The sequence below is a fragment of the Lacerta agilis genome, chromosome 8 (assembly GCF_009819535.1).
Source record: "Lacerta agilis isolate rLacAgi1 chromosome 8, rLacAgi1.pri, whole genome shotgun sequence".
Classification (NCBI taxonomy): Eukaryota; Metazoa; Chordata; class Lepidosauria; order Squamata; family Lacertidae; genus Lacerta; species Lacerta agilis.
The window spans coordinates 60,591,549-60,612,652 of record NC_046319.1 but is presented as its reverse complement, the minus strand read 5'-3'; the positions used below and the strand labels follow the sequence as shown (position 1 = coordinate 60,612,652).

General features: G+C 47.0%; 1 protein-coding gene across 2 annotated transcripts; it reads left to right on the top strand.

Annotated features, from left to right (window-relative positions):
* The first annotated feature begins 2,953 nt into the window (after positions 1-2,953).
* PAQR7 (progestin and adipoQ receptor family member 7) lies at positions 2,954-10,533 on the top strand. Of its 2 annotated transcripts, none has more exons than XM_033157805.1 (2): positions 2,954-3,090; positions 7,817-10,533. In XM_033157805.1, exon 2 carries the CDS (start codon positions 7,835-7,837, stop codon positions 8,891-8,893), a length of 1,059 nt encoding a protein of 352 aa, XP_033013696.1. In that variant the 5' UTR covers positions 2,954-3,090; positions 7,817-7,834; the 3' UTR covers positions 8,894-10,533. The 2 variants fall into 2 exon arrangements, with proteins under 2 accessions (XP_033013696.1, XP_033013695.1); XM_033157804.1 differs by having other exon boundaries at positions 2,960-3,090; positions 7,798-10,533.
* Positions 10,534-21,104: the final 10,571 nt, after the last annotated feature.

Here is a 21,104-nt window from a genome sequence, read left to right as displayed (position 1 = left end):
CTCCTTGGAACTTCGTTTGATTTGCTTGCACAAAGCTTATGTGGTGGTTAGACATATTGAGTATCCCAATTTGATTGTGGGGTTGTCTACATTTCTTACTGTTCATTGATTCTCCACCCCATGCTTCTCAGGGCATTTCCCCATCACTTAAATACAAGGTTTTTTTTAAAATGAAAATTGATGCACTAGGGTGACAGACCACAATTGTCCAAAGCTACAGTTGTGGTATGTGTTTGAATTACTCCTGCAAAATAATGACGAAGTCCGGAGGCATACAAACTCTGTCCCATAGTCTGGAATAATACAATATTTTGCATCACTTGTCCTCTAGCTATGTACCAGATGGAAATGTCTTGCTTAACAGACCTCGTGCAGGTAAAAAGTTTGTTTGATACCAAAGTTCACAAGGTAATGGTGAAGAAACATACCAGTTGACATGGCTTTCTTGTACTTTTTGTCAAGTCCTGAGTGCAGAGACTAGAAATGGGTGAATTAATATATAGTAAATATAACCGCACAATGCAGCTGCCATTCTGAAGGGATGAGCCAGGCATGCAGGAGAGGCTGCCCTGAAAAAAGCACAAGCAGGCCTTTAAAACTTAATGGGGCAAATCAACAGTGGCTTAATTCTCTACCGCAATGAATATTTTTTATTATTTTGTGACCACCCTGAGATCTTTGATGAAAGACTATGTAAATAAAAAATACTAAAGGTGTGTACTGTGGGTGGTGGAAGACTATTGAGAAGTTTTCAAAACTAAATGATTAATAGCTGCATATGGTCCAACACTAAATACAGCTTAGTGTGCCTTTGCTAGCAGCCATTTGGACTTGTTAACACAGATTTTGCATTATTCAGTACTTGAGATTTAGCTTGCTATCTAGTCTAGTAAAATATCAATGAATTCCAAACTGGGCAAATAAGATTACCAGTATGCAGTACACATTTATATTCAAATGGTTGTAGCACATAAATGCAGGTAAGCAATGTTTGATAGCATAAAACTCAGAAGAAGTGAAATTCATACAACTTGCTTAATAGTATGATTTTGCCCATAACTAAGCCAAACCATGGCTTCGCCCTGCAGGTGGTGCTGTGGTCTAAACCACTGAGCCTCTAGGGCTTGCCGATGGAAAGGCTGGCGGTTCAAATCCCCGTGACGGTGAGCTCCCATTGCTCGGTCCCAGCTGCTGCCCACCTAGCAGTTCGAAAGCATGCTGAAGTGCAAGTAGATAAATAGGTACTACTCGGGAAGGGAAACGGCGTTTCCGTGCACTGCTGGTTTTGCCAGAAGCTACTTAGTCATGCTGGCCACATGACCTGGAAGCTGTACGCCGGTTCCCATGGCCTATAGAGTGAGATGAGCACCACAACCCCAGAGTTGTCCATGACTGGACCTAATGGTCAGGGGTCCCTTTACCCCTTGACCTTTAAGCCAAACCATGGCTTTGCCACGGGGTAGGGGGATGACTAAATTAGCAGTTTGGGTGATGACCTGCATGTCAGAAGTCCCTTCTGCAGCATTTCCCAAAGAGCCTGCTGGCTGTTGGGCACTGGGGAAACACAGGGCATGGGACTTTGCTAGACCTGAGTTGGGCGAAAGTGTTTTCTGCAGGGATTGGCTGTGAAAAGTTTCTCACAACTTAAGTAGGTCACAGCTGCTTCAGCCATGCATTTACTCCATTCTTGTGTTACATGATGACTGGTTTGAGTCAAGTGAGTGTAGTTTAGGGGTTTGTGCTGGGCCTAATTTGGCCTGTGCCCCTGAGCTTTTCCACACCTGTCTTGGCATGAAAGCATAGGATCTATGAAAGGTGATTGTGGCTGCTTTGTTCCCCGGTTGTTAGCTGTTGTGCTAAGCTATGGTTTGGTTTAGTGTGTTGTCTGAACCTGGGCTCCTGGTTTAGCCTTCCTTGACAAACCTTGCAGTTAGTCTAGGGAGAGAGAAAAACTGGGTCTGGACATGGGTATAACCAGGATCTGGGGGGTAGGGCAGAGCTTCAGTTAGCTATGTATTTTTATTGATTTAGGGGGGGCAGCTACCCCTTGCCCCCTCTTGGCTATGCCCATGGGTCTGGATAAGTTGACACAGTGATGCAACAGCAAAAACCAATGAGAAACAAAGCAATCATTTTCTGGGAGTGCCTACACTGGTCAATTTCTGCTAAAGCAGAAGGTTGGTGGTTGGAGCCCACTCAAGGATGGTAGTGGGCAGAATTCCTGCATTGCAGGAGGTTGGAGTACATGATACTTGGAGTCCCTTCCTACTCTACAATTTTATGATTCTTTGCTGCGTCCCATTGGGGTCCATGCAAACATAAAGCAGAAAGAAGCTGCCCAGGACCCAGAGGAACAGTGTGTGTAGGATCCTAGTGCAGGATCCAATGGGTTGGCAGGCATTGGACCAAGCTTCCCCAAACTCGGCCCTCCAGATGTTTTGAGACTACAATTCCCATCATCCCTGACCACTGGTCCTGCTAGCTAGGGATCATGGGAGTTGTAGGCCAAAAACATCTGGAGGGCCGAGGTTGAGGAAGCCTGCATTGGACCATCTCAGGTTATCTCCTCCATGCCTTATGGCAGCTCATGTTTTGCAACAGAGGCGATTGGGCATAAGGACACGGAGAACAGGGCTCCTCTGCCTTTAATAACTGCACAGAGGACGGAATTTTTGGCACATGAGACTTCTGAAATGAGGCGAGAAAAGCTGCCCGGGATTCCCCGCATGCATCTTCCCTCAGCGTCTGAAGGAGGGGAATGCAGCATGCATGTCCCCTTCCTCCTGCAGCTTTCGCATTGGGGTCCCCCCCCCCCTTTCTCCTGCCCGGCGCTACTTTCGGGTGTCGGCTGCAACCACCAGAGGGCGCAGCGCCTCGTTGGTCCAAAATCTTCGGCGGCGCTTCTGTTTGGTTTCTGCCTGCAGCTGCGTGGGAAAAAGCAAAACAGACGAGGCGGGTCTCTCGGGGAGAGACGACTGTTGCCGCAGAGGGGCGGCCTTGCCCGGCTAGGCTGGGTCGGCGCCTCTCTCTTTTTGCTCTTCCTTCGGCGCTTTCAGACGAGCATCCTGAGGAAGAAGCTGCTGGCGATCGGTAAGATGAGGGGGGCGCCGGAGTGAGAAAATGGGGGTCCCCCTCCTTTCAAAGGACAAGATGCCCAGTGCGGTGGGACTGTGTAGTAATAGAGCAAACCGGGGATGTGATATTTCTGCGGGGAGCAATGCAACGCGAGTCCGGGAGGCAGGCGTTTAAAGAAACTGAGGAAAGTGCGCGCGCTTGTGAGTTAAGGTGGGTGGGTGGGGGGTCCCAGTTTCTTTTGCTCCCCGATCCTATGCAAGCTTGCTTTAGAAGCAAGCCCCAAAGACATCAGGCGGCACTTACTCTCGAGCAAGTGTGCACAGGATCACAATTTCCTTTGCAGCTAGCTTGGCTACACTTCGGAATAAACCCCACTGAGCTCACTGCGACTTGATCCAGAGTAAACGTGCATAGGATTAGTCTGCAAGCTTTTACCGGCTCAAACTTTTTAACATCTTCGTAGTTCGTAAGAAAAGTTGGTCAGTTTAAACTATGGGGCGATCAGGGAGCTTCCTTAATAGGAGGGAGCGCGAGTGGGGAGACCAGTTTTTCTTCTAAAATGGGCGTGAGTTTTTTTTCTGGATTAGGGCTCTAATTAGCCTGTGGATCTTTCCATTGCTGGAGCCTGGCGGGGTGTGTGTACCTTGCTTGGAAAAAGAGCGTCGGTCAGACAATGTCTATGCCTTTTTTTAAAGAAGAAGAAGAAGAAGAGAGAGTGTTTCACAACTTTAAAATATGGAACCAAACGTTTGAGTACAGGGAGAGGCAAAGCAAGCCAGGGCTTGCAAATGTTGCGTGGGGTGTTAAAGAGAACGCCAAGTCTCGCAGGCATCTTTATTTTTAAAGGAAAGAAGAGGTGGTAGTGGAATTTATGAATGCAGGAAAATAAACAAGTTCTCACATGGATTTTGGCCTAAGCGCCTGCTTACAGGTCCATTCCTATATAGATAATTCAAACCCCGCCTTCATCCCTTTGCATTATATAACAATGGGGTTCTGTTATGTATCCAGGCTGTTGGGTTGAGGGGAAAAAACTGGGAGGAGGTTGCTATTAGTGCTGTTGGCAGCCTGTGGAAGAATTGGAAGTCTAATGATCATCAGACTTTCAGCTGATTCAAAGACTGACATGTGCATTTTCCTTCATGTTACTTTAATTATCTCAAAAAGGCACCTATCACTGAATAAGCAGGGTGTTTTGCTCTTTTTAGAAGAGTTGGTGTAGTGAGGTGACTTGGCCGTCTTGTTTTTGTAAGCATATTTAACAGTAACAGGTACACAGTCTTGATCTACAGGGCCTGCTCAAAAGTGCTGAGGAACATAATAATAATAATAATAATAATAATAATAATAATAATAATAATAATAATAATAAATATTTATTATTTGTACCCCGCCCATCTGGCTGGATTTCCCCAGCCACTCTGGGCGGCTTCCAACAGAAATCAAATACAAAAATATCACACATTAAAAACTTCCCTAAAAAGGCCTGCCTTCAGGTATTTTCTGAATGTCAGGTAGTTGTTTATTTCCTTGACCTGTGATGGGAGGGTGTTCCACAGGGCGGGCGCCACTACCGAGAAGGCCCTCTGCCTGGTTCCCTGTCGTTTTGCTTCTTGCAGTGAGGGAACCGCCAGAAGGCCCTTGGCGCTGGATCTCAGTTTCCGGGCTGAATGATGGGGGTGGAGACGCTCCTTCAGGCATTCTTGGGGTGGCAGGTGGTGAAATCAGCTAGTAGTTGAAGGGAGAGTCAGCCATTCACCTGAAACTTTGGAGGGCACCAGGTTCGGAAAGGGGGCTCCAGAGTTTCAGAGAGAAGGCTCCCTTCAGCTGCCACCTAATCTCTCTCATTATAACCATCCTGACTTAAGAATGCTAAATTGCCTGTGTGGTATTTAGTCAGGTTCTGACGCCCCATGGCTTGATTCAGAGTAGAGGAGAGCCTGGCATTTCCCCTCTGAGCACTGCAAAAAAAACCATGTTTGTTATGTTAAGAAAGTGATCTCAGCCAGACGAATATTTGGCTAGAAGGGGGTGCTTGTGGTGTTAGGAATTCTGACCAAGCCCATCATTGGCAACAGATGAAAAAATTCCTTTGAACAGAAGGCGTTTCCTGGAAGGAGGAGGTTGAGCAGGTTGAAGTTTAATGGTGTTGGAAATCAGGGCCAGGCAATGCTTTTGTTGTTGATTAATTATTTCATTCATTTTGGGGATTTGCAAAAACAACAACAACAAGAAGAATTTCCACCACCACCACCACCCTGATCTATTTGACATTTTAAATGTTTAGGTCGGGCAGAGGGGTCTTCAGGCCCAGGGTCCAAATGTGGCCCTCTGGGTTTCCTGTGGCCCTCAGAACTCCCTCACTGGCCCTGATGGGGAGTGGCATTTTCTGGCTACGAAATACAGCAATGGGAAATGCTTATACTGTAATGCTAGAAGGCTTATCTGGCTCCATCACTAGGGCTGTCATACGGTTAAAGATTAAACACATGGGTTTTATTGAATAAGCAAGTGATTAAATCTGCAGGCGTTCCAGAGAGAAAAGCATACTCTTAAGAGAAGCCTTTGCCAACCTGCTGCCCTCCAGGTATGTGGCCATGTGCTGGGAGTTGGGAGTCCAAAACACCTTGAGTGGGCACCAATTTGATGTAGGTTGTCTTAGATGATGTACCTGTGTTGTAGCTTAGAAGTGGCATTTGCTCTCTCTCTCTCTCACCCACCCACCCACACACACAGAGCATGAGGGATTTTTTAAGATGGCACTTGCCATTTCTAACTGATTAATAGATAAAATGTTGCAGCCCGAACTGCAACTTGGTAAGGTACAGTCATACCTCGTGTTTCGTTTGCTGCAGGTTGCAAACAGTGCCGAACCCAGAAGTACTGGAACGGGTTACTTCCGGGTTCGGCTGTTCGCGCATGCGCAGACGCGTCAAATGACGTCACGTGCATGCGCAGAAGCGGCGCTGTGGGTTGCGGACTGCTCATGATGCGAACGGGGCTCTGGAACGGATCCCGTTTGCATCCAGAGGTACCACTGTACTGATTTTGAACAGAGGACCCACACGCAAAAGCCGTTAGGTGGTGATAGCAGAGGTTGTTTTTACAACCAACTAATATATAAATTGTATTAAATAAATATCCATAACTTTCCAAAAGCAAAAATCTAGAGTTATAGTTACAAAGGTTAGAAGCATGAAACAGGATTTTTTTTCCTGGCTTGAGTAAAGAACTTGGTAAAATCTGGGATGGAAGCTGAGTGTTCTTGGATTTTTAAGGATACAGCTGTTGGAATCCTAATTTCCCATTGCTCGGGTAGCCTGTTGTAATTGACTTAGCTTGAATGCTGTTGTACAAAGTAAGTTGCTGGCTACTGCTAGCCAGCTGGCCAGAATCCCATATCTCCAGTGTTCTTCTTTCTCTATCATGATTTAATTGCTCAAATCAACCCAATGGCTTAATCATTGTTTAAGTTAAAGGTAAAGGTACCCCTGACCGTTAGGTCCAATCATGGACGACTCTGGGGTTACAGGTAGGTAGCCGTGTTGGTCTGCCATAGTCAAAACAAAATAAAATAAAAAATTCCTTCCAGTAGTTGGTCTCTAAGGTGCTACTGGAAGGAATTTTTTATTTTATTTTGTTTTGACTCTGGGGTTGCGGTACTCATCTTGCTCTATAGGCCGAAGGAGCCAGCGTACAGCTTCCGGGTCATGTGGCCAGCATGACTAAGCCGCTTCTGGCGAACCAGAGCAGCACACAGAAATGCCATTTACCTTCCCACCGGAGCGTTACCTATTTATCTGCTTGCACTTAGATGTGCTTTCGAACTGCTAGGTGGGCAGGAGCTGGGACCGAACAACAGGAGCTCACCCCGTCACGGGGATTTGAACCGCCGACCTTCTGATTGGCAAGCCCTAGGCTCTGTGGTTTAGACCACAGTGCCACCTGCGTTTATTCACTACAGAAAGGCACACCTGCAATCCATGGCTTTTTCTTGGTTTATGAACTTTGCTTAGCGTTAATAATGGCTTACCTTTATTTGTGAACCAGGCCACTAAATTTAGTCTGCAAACAGTGGACCAATGATAAGCTGCTGTTGCGTTTCTCTGCCTGACAGTCTGCTCGCAAGCTCATTCTCAGCTTCTCACCTCTTGCCTTGCAAAAGTGCTTGATGTAATCCAAGTAGGAGTGAAAAACATTACATAGATTCATGTTATAATACTTCCCACATAGTTTACACCTTTCCCCCCAACCCTACAGTTACTAAGTCTAAAGGGAATACGCTCCTTTTTGCAAGGCCAATTCCAGCCACATTTCATTTTAGGGCCACTTCCTTCAAAGGGTCTTGTTTCCAGCCAAGTATCAGAGCCAGGCAGTGCAATTCCTATGCATGTTTACCTATAAGTTGCCTCACTTTGCTCAAAGGGGCTTCCTCCTACTGCGCCTAGGATTGTAGACTAAGAGTCCACAATCCAACCACGACTGCTCAGAACTCAGCCTTATTGGCTGCAGTGGGGCTTACTCCCAGGTAAGTAGGGTTAGGATTAAAACCTCAGTTACACTGCTGAGCTTCTCCTCTGTTCCCCAAGCAGCCATCTGCTCTGCCAGTTCCCCCTGTTCCCCCAGTGGCTCCCGTTTCAACCACTGTCAGATATTGCGTCCATTGTTTCAAAATGCAAACCAACACAAACCCAACTCTGCTTCCTCTTTTCTTCCTGAAAGGGGTTGTTTTGCTCTGCAGGGCCTGCCCATTCCTGCCATGGCAACGATCGTGTCCGAAAAGCTCAGCCGCCTCTTCATCAATGCCCAGCACTTCTGGAAAGTCCCTCTGCTGCTGGAGGAGGCCCTCCCCTCAGCCTCCTGCACGGTGGAGGCATCGGACGTGCCCCGGCTTTTCCAGAAGCCCTACATCCATGCTGGCTACCGGCCCCTCAACAAGACCTGGAAGTACTACTTCCTCTCGCTTTTCCAGCGGCACAACGAGGCCATCAATGTCTGGACGCACCTGGTGGCCGCCTTGGTCCTGGTGGTGAGGTTCTGGCGGCTCTCACAGGCAGTGGACTTCCTTGGTGACCCTCACACGCAGCCCCTCTTCGTCATCGCCGCCTCTTCAGTCATCTACACAACCTTCAGCACCCTGGCACACCTCCTGCAGGCCAAGTCTGAGTTCTGGCACTGTGCGTTTTTCTTCCTAGACTACGTGGGCGTAGCCACATACCAGTACAGCAGTGCTTTGGTGCATTACTACTACGCTATTGAGCCAGAGTGGCACGCAAGGGTTGCGGGCTTCTACATCCCGGGAGCCATTTTGCTTGCGTGGCTCTCATGTGCTGGCTCCTGCTACGCCAAATACAGGAGCCCTCACCTCTCTTCCCTAGGGGGCAGGCTCTGCCAGGAAATGCCCTCTGCCCTGGCGTACGCTTTGGACATCAGCCCGGTGCTTCACCGCATCTATGTCTCCCCTTCCTCCGGACTCACAGACGTGGCTGTTTTATACCACAAGTGCCACGTCCTCTTTTTTCTGATTGCGGCCTTCTTCTTTGCCTACCCCTACCCCGAAAAGTGGTTTCCCGGGAAGTGCCACTTTGTGGGCCAGGGGCACCAGATCTTCCACGTCTTCCTGATGCTTTGCACCCTCACCCAGGTGGAGGCGGTGCTTCTGGATTATGAAACGAGGCGGCCCATCTACTCACGGCTCCACGGCGACCTGGCTCCACTTTTTTCTTTGCTATGCCTTTTGGTGGCGTCCGGCTGCTTCTTTATGGCCCTCCACATGACTGCCAGAGTGCAGCGCAAACTGCATCAGAAAGAGGAGTGAGAAGGACAGAGTGGAGGAATAGAGGGTGGGTGGGTTTTGGTCTGCCAGTTTCCTTGTTCTCGCTTTGGGTGTGCCCGTGTCACTGTAATTCAGGGGACTGGAGATTTTTGCCTGGCACAGCTGGTGTTTCTTCCTATGGTTAAGAGCACGTCGCTTGCTCACTTCTGGGTTGCTTACTACATCCGAGCAGCAGCAAGGGTGTGTCAGATATTGCACCAGAAAGGAAGTGACATGAGCACAGCCATCTTGTGGGAGGAAGAGGCCTGTTTCCTGGATGCAACAGGACTTTCCAGGAGGTGGTTCTGTTTCCCCCTGCCTTCCCTTTGAGAGAGACAGTTAATCATACACTTAATATGTCTTCCCTTCTGGTCTTCTCAATGGTGGAAGAGTTCCAGGAGAGATGGACGAAGGCTAGCACCAGGTCCATACCTGACTAGGTGGGAGGGTCCTTCAAGCATCAACGGCCTCTGGGCACATGCCAACTTTGCTCCATGCCAAAGTCATCCCTCGATGCTCTTTCGGCATGCCTGACCTATGCAGTCACAGACTCCCTAGTGCATCTCCACAGCTGCTGGGGGAAGGGACCCTAGCAAGGTTGGGTCAGACTGTGGTGCCTTTACAGCTTGCCTTCTGGCTTTCCACAAGGTAGGGGTTTCCCAGAGAAAAGTAACATTCCTGTTGGGTGCAGCAACAACCATCCAGCTAGTTGGGAAGCTGCCATGTGTACGTGCCTTAAGGAGTGGAACCCCATAACCCTTTGGATGGGATAAAGCCGAATTGTAATATTTGGAGTAAAACTCACCCTAGTAATTTAGGTGAATGTGATGCACCCAGGGGAAAATGAGTGTCTTGTATGTGTTTGTCTAGAGTAGGGCTGGCTTTTGTGGCTGGCTTTTAAAAGTAAAATGAACACATACACACACACACACACACACACACACACACACTTGTTAGGCCAAAGGACCAATTAAAGCAGGGAGATGGGGACCCTTTTTCATCTTGAAGCTGGAATTCCTTTCTGGGCAACCTTCCAGGGACGGAGACAAAAGTGGGCATCCTTTGTACAGGATGCTAATTCCTAAACACCCACAACCCTCTGTCCTCCATCCTCCATCCAGGCAAGCAAAGAGGCGTTATCAGAGTTCAATGACATGTTTCAGCCAACCAAAGAGACTCAAGGAGGATGCAAAGCTCAGCTGGCGATGGGTGTAGCTTAGGAGTACATATGGCCTGGTGACAGTCCAGTTCCTGCTGGAGACATTCCCCATCCCTGATCTAAAGCAACATTCTGTCTTCAGCAGGAACACAGGAAGCTGCCATACCAGCCCAGGCCATGTGACCATCTACCCCAGCATTTACTCTGACTGGCAGCTGCTCCTTTTCACTGGAGGCAGCCAGGATTCGACCTGGGCCCTACTGCCCTCTGCTCTGCCGCTGAGCACATGTTCCATCCCCAGCCAGAGATCCCTGTAAAGCTCTTTGGTAGGGTGTTTTGGGGATAGCACTTCCCTGAACATCAGGGTGTACTTTGCCTGGAAGTGCCAGCTCAGTTGGTGGAGCATGAGACTCTTAATCCCAGGGCTGTGGGTTCGAGCTCCACGTTGGGCAAAAAGATTCCTGCATTGCAGGGGGGTTGGACTAAATGATCCTCGTGGTCCCTTCCAACTCTGTGATTCTATGATTTGCAAGCCTGTGTGTGTCATGTTTTAAAAGACCGTCTGTGCTTGTGGCCATTGAGAAATTTTGTGCCGAGTCTACGGCCATACTACCCTGAACACGCCCGATCTCGTCTGAGAAATCTTGTGCCAATAAATCCCCATGTTAATTATGCAGCTGATGAAAAAAGGCTTCTCCTTCTTGATTTAAAGCAGTGGTGACTCACCTGTAACCCTCCAGGTGTTACTGGAATTCCACCAGCCCCAGCCAGCAATGGTCAGTGATAATGGCAGCTTTAGTTCAACAACAGCCAGAGGGCAGTAGGTCAGCCACAGCCGGTTTAAAGGCATTTAACAGCAGGAAGAGCCTCTAAACATTTCATAGAATTGGAGAGTTGGAAAGGATCCCAAGGGTCATCTAGTCCAACCCCCTGCAATGCAGGAATCTCAGTTAAAGCATCCATGGCACATGGCCACCCAAGCTCTGCTTAAAAACCTCCAAGGAAGGAGAGTCCATTCCACTGCTGAACAGCTCTTGCTGACAGAACATTCTTTATGTTATTTAGTCAGAATCTCCTTTCTTTTAACTTGAAGTCGTTGGTTCGAGTTCTACCCTCCAGAACAGGACAAAACAAGCTTGTCCCACCTTCCATGTGACAGCCCTTTAGATATTTGAAGATGGCTATCATATCTCCTCTCAGTCTCCTCTTCTCCAGACCCAGCTCCTTCAACTGTTCCTCCTAAGGCTTGGTTTCCAGACCCTTGATCATCTTGGTTGCCCTTCTCTGCACATGTTCCAGCTTGTCAACATCCTCCTTAAATTTGCTCAGAGGTAGGCACTACTGTGTCATGTAGGGTTCCTGACTCCCAAGTAAACATTCATAGAATTGCAGCCTAAAGGGGCTGATAATGTTGCACTTCAGTGCCCCAAACAAGTTTGTAGAAATACTCCTGACTACCGGCGGCATGTGGCAAGACAACAATGCCTTGTGTCTTGAGACAGGATGTGGCCACCCACCTGGTTGGAATCTTCATTGCTTTTCAAAATGCAGCCATCTGATTTGGCTTCACCCTGTCGGAAGAGTCGTGTGGATTGGCACTTATGAGCTTCCCTAAAGGGGTGGGGGTGGGCTTGGTTGGAAATGAGGTGCTCTTCAGACCTCTTAAATCAAAGGTGTGGCTTTTAGCTGGCTTGAGTCTTGCTTTCAGTCAGACTAAAAAGCCCTTGCTTTTAAAGTAGACCTCTCAGAAGAGTGCTATTTCAGAATACCTGGTGGAATTGCTTGTTCAAGTTATTTCTGGTGCTTAAAAGTTAGGGGGAAGAGAAACCTCTCTGGACACAGAAATGTGGCATCATTCTAGACCAGGTATCTCCAACCTGCAGCCCTCCAGGTATTTTGGCCTACAACTCCCATGATCCCTAGCTAACAGGACCAGTGGTCAGGGATGATGGGAATTGTAGTCCAAAACATCTGGAGGGCTGAAGGTTGGGGATTCCTGTTCTAGACTGTGTAGTTAGCACAGAAGATGAAGAGGTGTTAGGAGCAAAAGCCCCATGGGCTGCATGGCATTATTTTGAAGGCTGCATGTCATTCCCCCCCCCCCCAGGAAAGGTTTCCCATCCCTGTGTGTGTTGGGGGGTTGTTGTTTATATCTCAACACAGCCACTTTTGATCTTGTGCAACATTTTGGAAAGATGATCATAATATTTTCAAATGACCATATTTAATTATGAACATTTTTTTAAATTTAAAGAACAAAACCTATCATGTTAGGGAGCAAATTGGCCCAGAACGTGCTCCTTTCCCACATGGCAGTGATTTCTCTCTCTCTGGGGGAGCCTTGTGGCATGCGCCCACATTGGAATTCTAAAGTGGTATCCTTTCAAGAGAGATACACCAGAGATACACTATTTCTGAATGTGTTTGGTGTTCACTTAATGAATATGATGCAATTCAGAGTTTCACATAAAGGAAATTCCAGGGAGTTATGCAGAATTTTGCAGGAACTAAGGCTGGGAAGGTCATGTTGTGTGTGTTTTTTCCTGTCTTATATTTTATACGTTTTAATGGGCCTGTTTCTGCCATTTGTTTCTATAAAGCAATTTTCACAAGCCAAATGTTTTATAGTCTTCTGTCTCATTCATCCCCACAGCAACCCTTTCGACAGCAGCATAACTAGGCTAAAGGACATCATCTGTAGAGACAACTTTGATAGGGGTACAAAATTAGTTACCAATATGGTAGCCACAAACACATACCGGTACCTGTATTGATGTTTCCTCCTGGGTTTCCCTCCTCTCAACAGGCATTGTGACCACTGGGCATTCTCATTCCCGATATGCTCTGGGGTGGTGGTGTTCCCTTTCCTATCCTCTATGATTTTCCACCCTTAAGTATTTTTGTACTTCTGCAAACCTTGGGGTTCCCTCAAGTCTTCTGCTACCTCTTTATTGTACATGGATGGTTAAGCTACAGGAGGATCAACACAAACTGCCTGGACATTGGATGCAGAAGGGATGGTTATAATAATGTTATGCTATGCAAGAATTAAGCTTGTTTCCAGAGTAGTATATTTATTTCTGAAAGTAGTGTTGCATGGCACCCCAGTCTCCAAGCAGTGCGACATTCCAGGGTTCATTTTTCCTTGGGAAATGAGGCACAGTGGAGAACATGATGTCTTTATGATATATGAGATATGGTTTATTTATACAGTGGTACCTCTGGTTGCAAGGGACATGGGTGGCGCTGTGGGTTAAACCACAGAGCCTAGGGCTTGCCAATCAGAAGGCTTGGTCCCTGCTCCTGCCAATCTAGCAGTTCGAAAGCACGTCAAAGTGCAAGTAGATAAATAGGTACCGCTCCAGCGGGAAGGTAAACGGCGTGTCCGTGCGCTGCTCTGGTTCGCCAGAAGCGGCTTAGTCATGCTGGCCACATGACCTGGAAGCTGTACGCCGGCTCCCTTGGCCAGTAAAGTGAGATGAACACCGCAACCCCAGAGTTGTCCACGACTGGACCTAATGGTCAGGGGTCCCTTTACCTTTACTTCTGGTTGCAAACACCTCTGGTTGTGTACACTGCAGGTTACAAGCTCCGATAACCTAGAAGTAGCTGCTCCCGGTTGCGAACTTTGCCCCAGGATGCGAGCGGAAATCGAGAGGCGTGCTTTCGCTAATGGGGCCTCATGTTACGAGCCGTTTCCGGTTGTGAACAGACATCCGGAACGGATTCCGTTCGTTACCAGAACTACCACTGTACATATGACCTGAGCCTACGAAGGAGGGGTTCAAAGCACTACACTTCAAGAGAGTGCTTTCTCTCCCATTCATTGCTGCAACCTTCCAATTCAAACAGGCAGTCCACATTGTGCTCCAGCCCCTCTCTCCAACTTGCTCCAACAAACTGGAACCTTTTCTGCTAGGGCAAATCATCACCACTGCAACCTTAAACAATTGCTCTCCTTTTGACCCTGCACACTGTCTCAGGTCGGGGCTGGCACAGTCTTTGCTTTGCTGATAGCCCATCTCCTTGTCTTTGTTCTCTGTTAATGACATATTTCTCAGGCAATCTCCAGCTGTTAAGAATCTGACTTATAGTGATTCTTCAAGTATTGATTAAATTCTAACACTTACTAAATCCATGAACTATGGGAGTCTGGCACCCATAAACTCTGGTACCCGCAAACTCATAACTTTCATTTCTTCCCCGGAGAGTGGATTTCAATGAAAACAACTCAGCAACAACACCATTTAAAACAAAAATGCAGTTTACAGCAAAATGACAAATAATTTTCCAGCAGCGGTAACAAAGCTTACCAGCAACCAAATCTTGGGGAATCCAGAAGGAACTGAAATCAACAAGCAGTTCTGTGAAAGGCAGATCTACGAAAGGTAATTTTGACCTGCCATTTGACTCTCCCAATTTGTGGTCAGCTGTGTCTTTTTGGGGGGTGGGGTGGGGGTGTCACAATCTGGCCACTGGTGAGGAAAAGGCTCTGCAGGGTCTCCCACAATGCTTGCTGTGTGCAGGCAGCTTTCTGAGGAGGAAAATATTCCTGCATGCAGTAGATGAGAAGCAGATCCAACATCTGGCCCTGGCACCTTGGCAGAGCCCCCTCACACTGCTGCCTGCATGGCCCCCCCCCTGCTTGCAGGGCAGACCTAGGTATAGCAGTCATAATTCAGCTGGTGACTGCCATTTTGTTTTGCTAGAATGCCTCAGGCAGTCCAGAGCATTGCAAGGGAGGAATAAAAAAATTGTAGACTTGGAAGGGCCGCTGAGGGTCATCTAGTACAGTGTTTTTCAACCTTTTTTGGGCAAAGGCACACTTGTTTCATGAAAAAAATCACGAGGCACACCACCATTAGAAAATGTTAAAAAAATTAACTCTGTGCCTATATTGACTATATATAAAGTAATTTTTCCCACGGCACACCAGGCAACATCTCGTGGCACACTAGTGTGCCGCGGAACAGTGGTTGAAAAACACTGATCTAGTACAACCCCCTGCATTGCAGGAATCTCAGCTAAAGCATCCATGACTGTTGGCCGTCTAATTTCTGCTTTAAAGCCTCCTCCAGTGAGTCCACCATCTCCCGAGGGAGTCTATTCCACCTGTGATATGATACCCATCCTCTTTATGGAGGATAATGCTGTCAATGGCTGCTAGACATAATGATGATGATCTGCCTTCAGTGTAAGAGACAATATGCTGCTGAATAGTTGATAGGAATTGAAATTGGAGAGAGTTGCTGTTGGGCCTCGGCCCTGTTCTTTCGCTTCACATAGGGAACTGCTTGGCCATTGTAAAAGCAGGATGCTGGGACTTTGGTCTGATCCCACCAAGCTCACCTTATGTTCTTAAATTTTTATTGTAGCTACCATTCTGTTTTCCCCACAATGTCTTAGACTGACACAGTTTTTGGGGTCATTGCGGATAAATCAAAATGGCAGCAAATGGGAGGCAGACACCCACAGGGACTCTGTCACTTTTTAAAAAAGAAAAAAGAAAACCCACTGCTTTGCTATATGGTATTCTATCCCATAAATCGGGGGGGGGGGCAGGGAAGGGAACCTATTATATAATAAGTTAACCAAGGTCCCTTTGCCAAGAACCCCCTCAGATTTGCAGCCAGCGCCAGTGAATACATTGTCTGGTTTTGGCCAAAGTCTCTTGGGGCTCCATCAGAGATGTCCGCAACAGTCTCTTGTTTTGTTTGTAAGAAAAAGCAGTCACAGGAGACTGATGGGGAACAGAGGAACAGCAGCATAATTCTCTTTTCCCTTTGGGTGGAAAAGCAGCTGGAGGGATTGATTTTGAGCAGAAAAACAGCTGGAGGGAAAGGATTAAGCAGATGCTTGCACCCCTAGTCCTCCATTCCCATTGGCAGCCTTCGGGAGCTATTTTTCAGTTTAAAAAAAGCCAGAGTTGCTTTTACATGTGTGGGAGAGAAGTTACACGTGAGCCTCTGGATGACAACAGCCAGCAGGTTTTTCTCGCTCAGCAACTTGTGAGCAAGAAACAAAATAGGAAATTCTTTCCAGTAGCACCTTAGAGACCAACTGAGTTTGTTCTTGGTATGAGCTTTCTTGTGCATGCACACTTCTTCAGATACACTGAAACAGAAGTCACCAGATCCTTAAATATAGTGAGGGAGTGGGGAGGGGTATTACTCAGAAGGGTGGTGGGAATGGGTGATCAGCTGATAGGTGTGGAAAACCTGTTGACGACTCTTACCGGCTGCAATTAGTCTTGCAGGGAAAGGCAAGGGGTGAGATGGCTAAAGATAGCTTTGTTATGTATAATGAGATAAGAATCCAATGTCTTTGTTCAAACCAGGTTTCTCCATGGTTTTAAGTTTGGTGATTAGTTGCAATTCAGCCACTTCTCTTTCCAGTCTATTTCTGAAATTTCTTTGTATTAAGACAGCTACTTTGAGATCTTTTATAGATCTTTTATAGAACTTGCTGCAAGACAGACCCCAAAAAGAAAATAACAGAACACCACTAGTAATCGCATACAGCTCCCAAGTTAAAACAGTACAACGCATCATCAGAGATCTACAACCTCTCCTAAACAATGACAGTTCTCTTTCTCAAGCTCTGGGAGGAAGACCCTTCATCGCCTACAAACAGCCACCCAATCTCAAACAGCTCCTCACCCACAATAATACAACAACAGGACTCAACATGGACACTGGTACCAGAGCCTGCAATAAACCCAGATGCCAACTTTGCTGCCACATAAACCCGGACAACACCATTACTGGTCCCAACAACATCAAACATACCATCTCAGGACTATTTAATTGCTCATCTTCCAACATTGCGTATGCAATCAAATGCCAACAGTGCCCTTCAGCTCTCTATATTGGACAAACAGGCCAAACACTACGCCAAAGGATAAATGGACATAAATCTGATATCAGGAATCACAAGACAGAGAAACCAGTAGGAGAACACTTCAATCTCGCAGGACATTCTATAAAAGATCTCAAAGTAGCTGTCTTAATACGAAGAAATTTCAGAAATAGACTGGAAAGAGAAGTGGCTGAATTGCAACTAATCACCAAACTTAAAACCATGGAGAAACCTGGTTTGAACAAAGACATTGGATTCTTATCTCATTATCAGGGGCGTCGTAGGGGAGGGGCGGTAGGGGCGGTACGCCCCCAGTGACAGGGCGATAAGCGGCGGGTGGGGGTGACAAGCGGCGGCCCCTCCTGCCACTCCCACGCGCCGCCGCTCCCTCCATCACCCCGGGAGCAGCAGCGCTGCATGGACGGGGTACTCGCTCGGCCGAGCGAGCACCCATCCGTGCAGCGCTGCTGCTCCCAAGGTGACCGGTGGGGAGTGGGGAGTGGCAGGAGGGGCCGCCGCTTGTCACCCCCACGCACCGCAGCTCGCTCCGTCGCCGTGGGAGCAGCAGCGCACAGTGTGTGCGGTGCTGCTGCTCCCGGGGCGACGGAACAAACGGCGGCCGAAAGAGAAGGGGGGGGGAAGCAAAGCCGGCGCTTAAATGCGCCGCTTAGCTTCCTTTTTTCCTCCCCTTTCGGCGCTGAAAGAAGCCGAAAGGGAAGGGGGGGAGCAAAGCGGGCGCTCTCAAGCACCTGCTACGTTCCTTTCTTTTTTCCTGGGGGTGTGGCGTCACGCTGTGAACGTGCGTCATGACGTCATGACGCACGCACACGTCACGATGCCCCGCCCCCAGGGGTGCCTCTTGGCTTCCCGCCCCGGGCGGCCAAGGGGCTAGGAACGCCCCTGCTCATTATACATTGGATTCTTATCTCATTATACATAACAAAGCTATCTTTAGCCATCTCACCCCTTGCCTTTCCCTGCAACAGGTTTTCCACACCTATCAGCTCATCACCCATTCCCACCACCCTTCTGAGTAATACCCCTCCCCACTCCCTCACTATATTTAAGGATCTGGTGACTTCTGTTTCAGTGTATCTGAAGAAGTGTGCATGCACACGAAAGCTCATACCAAGAACAAACTCAGTTGGTCTCTAAGGTGCTACTGGAAAGAATTTCCTATTTTGTTTCGACTATGGCAGACCAACACGGCTACCCACCTGTAATTGTGAGCAAGAGTAATCTTTTTGAGAAGTGGGGATTTCAGCAATACTGTTCCTTAACAGTTCATAACCCCAATTTCTACCAGTCACACTCCACAGGCAAGATTATGCAATATCTTCTTTTATACATTGCATATACCTCAAGTGCTTTTTTACCTTTAAAAAAAATAGTTATGGGACCATCCTTAAAAATAGGCCCATGTTACAAAAATATTACAAGACATTTCAAGCTGGAAATTCGTTTGTCTTGGAAAAAACTTCATTACATTGTAAGACTCAGGAAGTGATGTTGATTTTGCAGCTCCTTGAAGTGTAAATGGAAGCATGGCCTCTCATGAAATTCAGGGATTTTTGATTTTTTGTTTTTCAGCATGCTGTAAATAGCAGTTTACATTTGGATAATGTTTTTAAAAATTATGTTTCTAGTCCATATGCTTTGGATGATGGAGTGTGTGGAAGAAGATTAGATGATAATCCCTGCAGCTCATTTTGAAAATAGGGGGTGGGCTTCAAACAGAGAGTTTTAGCACAATGTATCTCCATGGAGGGCACAAGGAGAAGGGGACGACAGAGGATGAGATGGTTGGACAGTGTTCTTGAAGCTACTAACATGAGTTTGGCCAAACTGCGAGAGGCAGTGAAGGATAGGCGTGCCTGGCGTACTCTGGTCCATGGGGTCACGAAGAGTCGGACACGACTGAACGACTGAACAACAACAACAAATCTCCACTTTGGTGGCGCGTGGCACTGTGGTCTAATATAAAACCAGTTAAATATAAAACCAGTTAAAGGTTTTTAAAGGGGACGTCGGTGGCGCTGTGGGTTAAACCACAGGGCCTAGGGCTTGCTGATCAGAAGGTCGGCGGTTCGAATCCCCGCGACGGGGTGAGCTCCTGTTGTTTGGTCCCAGCTCCTGCCCACCTAGCAGTTCGAAAGCATGTCAAAGTGCAAATAGATAAATACCGGTAGGTACTGCTCCAGTGGGAAGGAAAACAGCGTTTCCGTGCGCTGCTCTGGTTTGCCAGAAATGGCTTAGTCATGCTGGCCACATGACCCAGAAACTGTCTGCAGACAAACACCGGCTCCCTCGGCCTATAGAGCGAGATGAGTGCCGCAACCCCAGAGTCGTCCGTGACTGGACCTAACGGTCAGGGGTACCTTTACCTTTATCTCCACTTCAGTCTATAGCTGCCAGAATTTTGTCTAAGAGCCACCTAATATTCCATGCTAGATCACCTACAAAACCTTATCCAATTCTGTGATACTATACCCAGATTGGCGCTGCAGGAGTTTCTGCAGAAAATATTTCCCCAGCTCTGGTACTTGAGAGGCAGCCTTGGAATGCAGATGCCAGGCTCTGAATTTGGCACTTTTTATCCATGCAAACCAAGCTTGCAAACTGTAGCCCTCTCTCTCAATATCCAGACTTGCTTTTTTAAAAAAATTGATGCTAATGCTATGTGCTTGGCTTAGCTTGGTTTGGATGGAGATCAGGACTATTGCCTAATAAGAATTCCTCTTCTCAGAAACAATTGTTTGTATAATATGCATGCGGTTGCAGCAGCCTGAAGGTTTCCTGTGTATATTCCGAACCCAAGAAACCAAAGCAGAATTTATCAGGCAGATTACACATGACATTTGCAAAATGATTGACAATGTCTGTTGATCACAGCCAAAAGCCCCAAAGAGCTTTGGACTGTTAGGGTATTTATACAGATATTGATGTTGAAGAAACATCATCACATTTATTTTTCTTTCTTTCAAGTCATAAAAGCTGCATCCAGACTGTCAGTATTTTAAGGGAATGATTCAAGCCCATACTTGAACACTAGGGTTGTGCAATTAAAGTGAATTAAGGTTTTCTGTTGCCCTAGGACAACAGATCCACTTAAAATGAATGACTGGACCTTTTGTGGTTAGAAACGTCACGGGGCAATTTAATGAAAAGTATGGAATGAACTAATGATTAATGGGAAGATGTGTAAACATAGCATGCAAGTAAGTCAGGATAAATGCTCATTATTGCATAACCTCCCAATGATCAAAGTGGAATAGTCTAATCACCATGTAAGCAAATCAGGATGTATACTAACAGGTCGCCTGGAAGGGCCCCAAATGCTTGAAAATGGTAGTTTTATTTTACTTAATGTCTTCCACTGTCACAAGCGAGCCAGCAGTAAATCACATCACGCAAGTTGGAATTAACTCTTTATTACTAAAAATATGATCTGCACAGACTAGGCAGAGTGTCAGGCCTAATGAGCACAGAAGCTCATCCCTGGTAGGCCTGGCCCCCATTCTTCTTCTTTGGTGATCACTCGTAGCCGAGTAATGTTGTCTTCCAAGAACACGGTCTTAACAGTGAGTCCATAAGTGACTGTGGAGGCCAATTCTGGATCCACACATCCTTCCATAGTGGGGACATAGGTTTCCAGGCAGGAGTTGATCACAGTGAGGGTTTGCCAAGCGTGCCTTCCTCTTAGCACATTTCTCCCTTTCGTCCTGAGTTCGAGCGTCTTCAAAGTCCATGACACCTTTGGTAAAGGTTGTTCTCCAATTGGAGCGTACGCAGGCCAGTGTTTCCCAGTTGTCGGTGTTTATACTACATTTTTAAAGATTTGACTTGAGACAGTCTTTAAACCTCTCTTGTTGACCACCAGCACTACGTTTTCCATTTTTAAGTTTGGAATAGAGTAGTTGTTTTGGAAGACCAGTCCAATGAAGTTGATGTTGAATAATCATTGCTTCGACACTGGTGAACTTTGCTTCTTCCAGTACACTGGCAATAGTTCGCCTGTCTTCCCAAGTATGTGTATTTTTTTCGGAGACACTGTTGATGTAATCTTTCAAGGAGTTGGAGATGGTGTTTATAAATGGTCCACGTTTTACAAGCATACAGTAAGGTTGGTAGTACAATAGCTTTGTAAATGAGAATTTTGGTTTCCTTGCAAATTTCCTGGTCCTCAAACACTCTGCA

Excerpts from the sequence above, each read along its gene's own strand:
- PAQR7 (XM_033157805.1), top strand. The coding sequence starts at position 7,835 with ATGGCAACGATCGTGTCCGAAAAGCTCAGCCGCCTCTTCATCAATGCC.